The sequence below is a fragment of the Arachis ipaensis genome, chromosome B03, assembly GCF_000816755.2.
Source record: "Arachis ipaensis cultivar K30076 chromosome B03, Araip1.1, whole genome shotgun sequence".
Lineage (NCBI taxonomy): Eukaryota > Viridiplantae > Streptophyta > Magnoliopsida > Fabales > Fabaceae > Arachis > Arachis ipaensis.
Genome location: NC_029787.2, coordinates 115,444,946 through 115,453,408, shown reverse-complemented (window position 1 = coordinate 115,453,408; position 8,463 = coordinate 115,444,946). Strand labels below are relative to the sequence as shown.

General features: G+C 34.7%; 1 protein-coding gene across 2 annotated transcripts; it reads left to right on the top strand.

Moving 5' to 3' along the window:
- LOC107630946 (TSL-kinase interacting protein 1) lies at positions 1,277–5,118 on the top strand. 2 transcript variants are annotated; one of them, XM_016334245.2, is made up of 8 exons: positions 1,277–1,585; positions 2,015–2,152; positions 2,377–2,585; positions 2,672–2,910; positions 3,002–3,242; positions 3,613–4,122; positions 4,549–4,665; positions 4,753–5,118. In XM_016334245.2, the coding sequence occupies exons 2-8, from the start codon at positions 2,026–2,028 to the stop codon at positions 4,843–4,845; spliced, it is 1,536 nt and encodes a 511-aa protein (XP_016189731.1). In that variant the 5' UTR covers positions 1,277–1,585; positions 2,015–2,025; the 3' UTR covers positions 4,846–5,118. The 2 variants fall into 2 exon arrangements, with proteins under 2 accessions (XP_016189731.1, XP_020974989.1); XM_021119330.1 differs by having other exon boundaries at positions 1,990–2,152.

The following is an 8,463-nucleotide window of genomic DNA, read 5'->3' as shown; positions in this document are numbered from 1 at the left end:
ACCACCAAGTCAGCAGGAACACACAACTGATGGAGCAACTAACTCAGGGACTGCCACAACTCCCTTCAAGTTTATTCCCATACCAGGCCTAAATGTACCCCACAGATTCAAGCAAACATATGGGATTAGGCCACCAAAATTTCAGAAATGACATACTTGTAGTCATAGTTATGGAGACTGTGAATATTTTGGTGTCAAGTTTTTTGGTTGTCAAGTTACAATACGTAATAGACTTAAGGTTACAATTGTGGAGTTTGGTAGACTACTGAAACATGTTTTTTGTTTTGTGACTTCAGACATATGCTGATGTTTTTAGCTGATACATCAACAAACTAAATCAGGCCTTTGTACTTAGCAATATGAATATAAATATTATACTTTTAACTTATACAACATTATGCAGACTTATCATGGTTTCAAACTTAGGATTCTTACAAAAAAAAAAAATTACATTCCATTCATATAGAACCTGTAATTACAGAGCAAATTAACTCATGTCTTAACCTTGTCCATGCATCACTTACAGCAACACAGTATACCCTAAAACACTACATACACAATTGCTGTTAACAGAATTAACATTGCCAGCATAACAAATACACCATAGTGATTACTACATTTTTTTTTTATTTTCCTTCATATTCATGCTCAATCTTATATTCCAGTTGTTCCAATCTATTCTCCAGCATCATCATTCTTCCTTCAACATTATTGCCATCTTCATGCCCAAAATGTTTAGAAATCAGTTCATCCAGCCAAACAAAATAGTTGCAGTGACGTTGTTCTATCTGCAATTGTCATTATAGTGAATACAACTTGTTAAACCACAGAAGAAGTTGATTACATAAATGGAAGATAGAGGCACACTTACGCGATAGTAAAAACAACCGAGGAAGATTTTGTTTAGGTTCTTCGATGTCTCATATTCTTGTTTGATTGCATACGTTCCACACTTGTATTTAGGGTGTTAAAATTTGGCCTTCTTCCCCTTACTTGTATTGCTACTCGAACTCATCATAGTCTTCTTCCAGACATGACGTGTGTGAGAGGTTGAAAATTGCTCTAAATCGTTCATACTTGAACCCCTAAATGTTAGAGTTCAAAAAAGAGGGAGAATGAGATTTCACAAAAACACAGAAAAGTCTTTGAGCTAAAATAACGATATTTTGCTAACTGTACCAAGATTGATCTGATATTTTATAAAGGTTAAAAAGCCGGTAGTCAAATTTAAAAAAGGACTGAGGCTGAAAAATGTATTTACTCGTTTGGGAACTGACTTGAAAATTAGCTGTGTGTACTTCATTCCCTCCGTCAGCGAAATACCAACATTCAACATTCTTTCGTTCCCGCCCTCTCTCTCTCTCTCTCTCTCTCTCTCTCGTGTTGTTTCTCACACCATCACCGTTTCGATTCCGTTCAGCTACTCCTGTTCCCTTCCCTTCTGGGCCTTCTCGAACCTTCCAAAACCCGATCCACCCTACTTGAGTTTTTCTTCTTCTTCTTCTTCTTCTTCTTCTTCTTCCTTTTACTCACTCATAATTTTTTATCCACTTTTCATTTGCTGCTTCAAATTTCATCCGATAAGGTAATCGCCGCTCACTCTCCCTTCTTTCCGTTGCTCTCTCTGGTTTCGGAGACCTCTTTCTTTATTCTACAGCAACCATTTCCGTGAATATTTTCTTTTTCTCCTGCTGTTTCATCGGAGTAATTTTATTTTCTTGGTAATTACATTCTCACAATGATCAATTTAGGGTTTCGACGTACGCCAATCTTTGATGAATTTTGTTGACTTCAGCGAAATTATATGATTTTTCTTAAATAAAGGTTACTTATGGTAGATTTTCCCCACAATTCCAAGTTTAGAATCTGATTCCCTGTTTGATTTCGAATGCGTAGCAGATGGCAGGGAAAGTAAACCCGGTTAATTTTTGTTGAATAAATTTTCCAGTACTTGGTTTTTGTTACTTCTCAGCTACTGAGCCTCTACAGTTTTTTTATTATCGATTTTTGGAAGGTTGGACGACAATGAAAACGGGCAGGTTACCAGACAGCAAAGCTGCAAAGGCTTCTGGAGAGTGCAATATGAAGACAGGATCCATGGGTGTGAAAAATTCCACTAAGAAAACTACTAGAAGGAATCACAAATCAAGTGGTAATTCGTTTTCCCCAATCTACTGTTTGTATTGATTTATTTTATCCTATTTACTAGTATATTGAATGTTAGCCTATATCATCCAAAGAATGTTTGGGTTCTTCTTTGTAGAATCATTATATTTTGTTCGATGAGTTTCTAGTTTTAAAATTTGCACAGAATATTTATTTGCCACTAACTTGTAGATTTTGAAAAACCTGGTCAAACCTTTCTTTCCTCTTCAGGATGTGAAGAGTTGTTCGATGGTAAGGAGAATGAGCATTTTTCATTTAAGGAACCTGTTGGCAAGTGCCCAGAGCTTCCTGATAAAGATATATTCCTTATGGAAAACAGAGACAGCCCTGTATTTCACGCTGGACAAACACTTGCTTCTTCAAAGATTAAGTTGCAACTTTTTCCCATAAACAAAGAAACTCGAGTTGGACTTCAAAAGGTCATATGGCCAATATGGAGCATGTATCTATTATTTTTATGCTTGCTGTAAGTTTGAAGCTTAAACTATTACCTTCTCTTTTTCAGGATGGACATAATCCGTATTTAGAACTCACACTCAAAGGTCAAAAGAAGATTTCTTCTGTGCTGAAACACCTTGAAAAAAAGTGGGGAAGCTCAAATGTAGCCAAAGGGGATCCCATACTTTTTCCATATAATATAATGGAAAATCTTTCTAACTGCAGAAGGTGGACAATTAATGATAGTGGCACAACTGCTGCAGATGTATATGCTGCTGTTGGAAGCCCTATACTTTTTCGCTTGAGGTATAATGTTTGATTAATTACTCTCAAAGTTTTCCTTTTGTATGTAGAAATTGAGTATCCTAAATTGTCTTTGGCTTTTCTCTCTTTTTAGGTATGGTTGGTTTTACATGCATGAACCTAGATCCTTGGGTATACCTTTCAGACAAATACCCAATGCGCCTGTTGTAGAGTCTGGAGAAATAGAGAGAGGTTGCATTGTTAATACAGAGGCTTCATATGAAGAAGGGGACAAGGTTGAGGTCACAACTAAGGAATGCAAAGCAACTGATATGGGTGGTGAAGCAGATGATGTTACAGCCCAGAAAATAGACAATGCATCTGCTGCTCCTCCAGTAAATTGTTTAGATCTTTTGCTTTGTTTGACTTATAGGAGTGTGTGGAGATTTTTAGACATATTATGTGGAGTACAAGAAAAACTAAGTTCCATTATTTAGTCTTATTTGTCATCTTGGTACTTGGTAGCATAAGCATAAAAGCAATCAAAATTCATAATGTAAATATAATTCTGATTGATTAACAGTGTTTCTTTTTACATATTTGAGGGATTTAGTAGTGGCTGGCCTTGTTTCAAGACTGAAATGCAAATTCCAGTCCTGTGACAGTTATATTTTATATAGTGAATGTTCTAATACAAAACTGAATTCCAGCACATATGATCCATATCTTTGTTTTATAAGACATACGCATGTTTTGTTCTAATAGGATAACCAGGAAGGAGTAAGTAATAGTCTTCAACAGCCATCATTATCATGGATTGATAGTCTAACCAACGTAAGCATTGGGGGCCTCCTTGCTGAAGCATCCTTACTGGGTAGATTTGATACTCTTGATCCAAAGTCATATGAGAGCAATGCTGGCAAGCAACAAAGTGGTGCAAGTCAGATAATATCTGATAGTCTAACCAACATAAGTATCGGGGGCCTCCTGTCTGAAGCATCTTTACAGGGCAGGTTCAGTAAATCAACGGAAAGTAATGCTGGCAAGCAACAAAGTGGTGCAAGTCAGTTATTTTCTGATTCGTTGGATGCTTTTATTGTTGCCCAAAACAGTCATCCTTCTGTTTCAAGACCATCTGCTGAAGGGTTGCGAACATCTATATTGGATGCTGAAGAAACATGTCATGCTTTTCCTGTTCAAAAGTTAGCTTCTACAGCAGTAGACATGCAGACTACTGGTAGTGCCAACTCATTAAATTTGCCAAATATAGATAAGGTAGTTACTCTTGGTCTTCAATGTGGATTTATTCTTTAGATTTAAGATAGTATCATGTTCTCTTTCAGTTTCATTTCATTTTATTTTATTTTTTAAAAAATTGAAGGGAGGTGGGGTAGTGGGGGTTGACTCTATCATGAGATTGTTGATGGTGCATAGTGCATATCATAAGAAGACTGTTTTAATTAGGTATCATTTTAGTCAGCCTATGAGTGTATAGAGTCAAAAAGGCCTATGTTTCATTTTGAATGACTGCATAAAAATGCCTTGCTGATAAAGTACTTCTATATATATTCACTGGCATTGAAATCAAATTCAACATAATGGTGGATTGAGATTGTAGTTCACTAGTTCTATTAATTGCATGGAAGCTTTGTTTTCTACATTTTTGCTCGTTAACTCATGGTCTCTTATGCTGCTGTAAAGGTTAATAATCAAGATGGACTTTCACAAAATCTGCTATTGGAGAAGAGTTGGACAGACTTGTTACTTGCACGTTCAAATGATGATGAAAGAAGTCTTGGGCTATCTGGCATCAAATGGGTAATTTATATTCTTACTGAAGCTGTTGGCGTTTATGTTTTCTCATTCCTTGATAACTGATTCATTTAATATGCTATTTGAATACAGAATGAATCCTTGGGACCTTTTGATTTTGGTGTGCCAGCTAAGAAGATTATCAGCGGAGACAGATTTAGCATGGATGAATTTGTTAAATCTTAGATGTATGGCTCCATTCTGAAGTTAATTTGGTAAGGAAGGAGAAGAAAAAAATTGTACATAATAGAAAACACTTGATGAGAAGACAAGAGAAAAAGAAATGGAAAGAAACATTCAGGGGACTAGAATCCGGTTTTGAAGTAGTTCTTTTCACTTTTCAGCATTGTCCTGGTTTGGTTTTTGATATTTTTTGACTTCCCAAAATGCTAATGAACTGATATTTAATGTAATTCCATCATTTCATGGTATGTTAAACGCTTTATGTTGTCAATAAAAGATATACTGGTGCAAATTCAAACAAACCTGAGGGAGAGGAAAATGACAGTTCTTCAAAAGCAGATGTACGTGAATTTCCCAGTTGGAAATAGGTAAAAGGTGATACTGTGTTCTAAGGTTTTATTGGTAAGTATATCCCAACCATACTTGCAAGATTTGAAAAAACAGTAATATTTGTTAGAAGTAGAATATTTTGGAACCGTTGTTGACAACTAAAAACGCTTCTCTAAGTATTTTTGGAATAAAATAATTTTAAATTTGATTTTATTTAAAATGAATTAAATTTGAAATGAGTAATTGTATATGGAATTATGTAAAATATGAATTGACTTGTTTAAAAATTGATAATGATTTGAATTTATATTTTTATCTCTTATTTTATTAATCATAATTTTTTAGATCACCAATTACGGATAGCAAATAGAATATCCACCCATCCTGCTAAAAAGTACGTCCCATAAATGGGACTCACCCATCCACCTAAATGTGTTGTTCAAAAAGTGTACTCCGTACCCGTAGGTTGTCTTGTTGGGCTCATAGCCCATGACAAAAAAAAAGTGCACCCCACACGCAGCTGGTGGGTTGATCTACAAGAAAGATTTTTTTTTTTAAAAAAAAAAAAATTAGATTGGAATTTATAAACTGGAAATCTGAGTTGAAGCAAATCTTTTTTAACCACTCTACAATCAAATGTTCAACGTATTGTATTTCAACAGTAAAAAAATATTTTAAACAAAAAGTGACATTCTTGCAAAGTTCAGTAACCCGTAATTATAAAATATTCAAAATAACATATATAATTTAGTGTTACATTTTTTTTAAAGTAAAATTTTACTTCGATCTCTAACTATTTTGTTAACTCTCATTTCACTCCTAATCGATTGAAAAATGATATTGCGGTCCCTAACAATTAACCCGTCAGACATTCTACTCTTTTCGTTAATGTTTTTATCCAGAACTAACATGTTTTGTTTATGTGTCACGTTAGCTGATGACATGTCAATGAACTATTCTAAAGGACAAAACATCCCTTGCCATGTCAGCAATATGATACAATAAAATAAGACAATTAAACGCCTAAAAATTTTTTGAATAGACACTTAAATTCCTAACTAATTTAAACACAACCTTATAGCATGTATTTGGTTAGAGGGTGTGTCTACCCAAGACATAGACACGGAAGTACTGTTCTTCGTTTAGTTAGTAAGACACAGAATTCTTCTGATAGATACAAGAAGACACAAAGGCACATAAAGACACAAAATTTGTGTATAATAGAGAGGAGTGGAACACTAAACTTGAGACATAAACACAATATTTTTAATATTTAATTTTTAAAATTATCCTTCAAATTCTTTTTCTTTCTCAGTTTTCTTTCATCCATTTTCCCTTCCACTTCCAAAATAAAGAGAGTTTAACCTCTCATCTTCTCTTCTTGCCACTCCAACCACCACCGCCTTTCCTCTCGTCATACCACCAGTCTGCCCCGCCTCTCTTCCTCTTTTCCTTCCACCGCCTTTCTTCCATCCAGACCACCGCCTCTCCTCTCTTTCTTCCACCCAGACCACCGCTACCACCCCATCCCTTCTTCCCTTTTCTCCCCCCTCACTTTTTTTTTTCTTTTTACGGTTGTCTCTTTGCCGCCATCACTTTTTGTAGTTGTTGCCTCTGCTTCACTTCTCGTCGACGATCCAGATTTGCGCATCATTTTTCTGTCTGTCACCATATTTTTAGATCCATTCTCCGTTCTCTTGCGCGCTGTGTTTCTAGATCCGTATTCTGTTACCATGTTCTAGATCCGTTCTTTCTTATGACACTATTTTTATCTTTTGTATAATTTATTTTTTTATTTGTTTGAATTTTTGTTAAAATAATTTTATATTAATTTTGTTGGATTGAATATTTTTGTTGATATTTGTTGGATTAAATTTGTTATTAGTGATTATTTTTTGTTGAGATGGTAACTGATTGTAAATAGTGGTAGTTTGGTTGAGATAGTGGCTGTGTAGTGGTGATACTAACAGTTTGCAATAAAGGTACTATTGAAATTTAACAAGATTGTGATTTGTGTCTTCGGTTTTGTACTTGTATACCAAACAAGTTTAAAAAAATTGTGTTTTATTGTGTCTATGTCTTTAGAGTCTATGTCTCTGTGTCTATGTATTAAAGGATACACAAAATAAACGCAGCCATAATGAACCATGAAGTAGGACAAGTATCCCTAAATTTCAATAAGTCATTGTACCTGCTGCTGCACTGGTTATTGGCCTTGTTTGATGACATGTGCAAGAAAGGATTGGTCACGAATGATGTTACTTTTATCACTTTGACTTCTGGGCGATACAAATATGAAAAATTGATTTGGCCTAGAAGAATTTTCAGGTAATGATCAATCAAGGCATTGGGCTGGACTTGATCATGTACAATGCGCTGATCAATGGCCTTTGCAAAATCTGCGATTTGAAAGAAGTTATGAAACTTGTGAATGAGTTGAGAGGGAGAGGTTTAAAATCTAACAAGTTCATGTTTACAATAATAAATGAATATTGTAAAGATAGGGACATAAAATTTGTATTAGAGATCAAGAAGAAAATGATTGAAAGGGATTGAATTTGATGAGATAGCTTTACTGCACTCATATAAGGACTTTACAGAAAAAAGAGAAGAAGGAGCAAGGACTGTCGCCAACCAAAGCCAAGCAACCAGTGCAGCAAATACAATAACTTGTTAAAATTTAGATATATTTGTCTTACTTTATAGTTTATTATGGGTTTATGTGTCTATATTTAAATTAGTTAGATATTTAAATGTCTCCTAAATTTTTTTCAAGGATTTAGTCATCCTATTTTACTACAGCTTATTGCTAATACGGCAAAAAACATTTTGTCCTTCAAAATTGTTTTTTAACACATCATCAGCTAATATGATACGGAGACAAAATCTGTTAGTTTTAGACAGGAACATTAACGAAAAGGTAAAATATCTAGTAGAATTAATCATTAAGGACCGTAATATTATTTTTCAATCGATGACAGGCAGATTGAGAATTAGCGAAATAATTAAGAATTGGAGTAAAATTTTACTTTATTTTTCTTTTAATGGTGGACGCTAGTCGGCCTCCCACCCAATCTCACCTTGCTAATATTCGTGGATGCGAGTTACTATGGCAGTTTTTGTGGCCCAAATTTAATGCGTAATCAGTTTGTTTTGCTGGTCGACCTAGTAAGTGGCGGCCAAGGCCGTGCCGTGTACCACTCTTACACTCACTTCTGTCACTTATTTTTTATTTTTATATTAATATTTAAAGGATAAAAATAACCCTTTATATTTTTATCACATCAAATA

Excerpts from the sequence above, each read along its gene's own strand:
- LOC107630946 (XM_016334245.2), top strand. The coding sequence starts at position 2,026 with ATGAAAACGGGCAGGTTACCAGACAGCAAAGCTGCAAAGGCTTCTGGA. Across the intron at positions 2,586-2,671 it reads CTCGAGTTGGACTTCAAAAG|GATGGACATAATCCGTATTT; the intron begins GTCATATGGCCA and ends TCTCTTTTTCAG. Across the intron at positions 3,243-3,612 it reads ATGCATCTGCTGCTCCTCCA|GATAACCAGGAAGGAGTAAG; the intron begins GTAAATTGTTTA and ends TTGTTCTAATAG.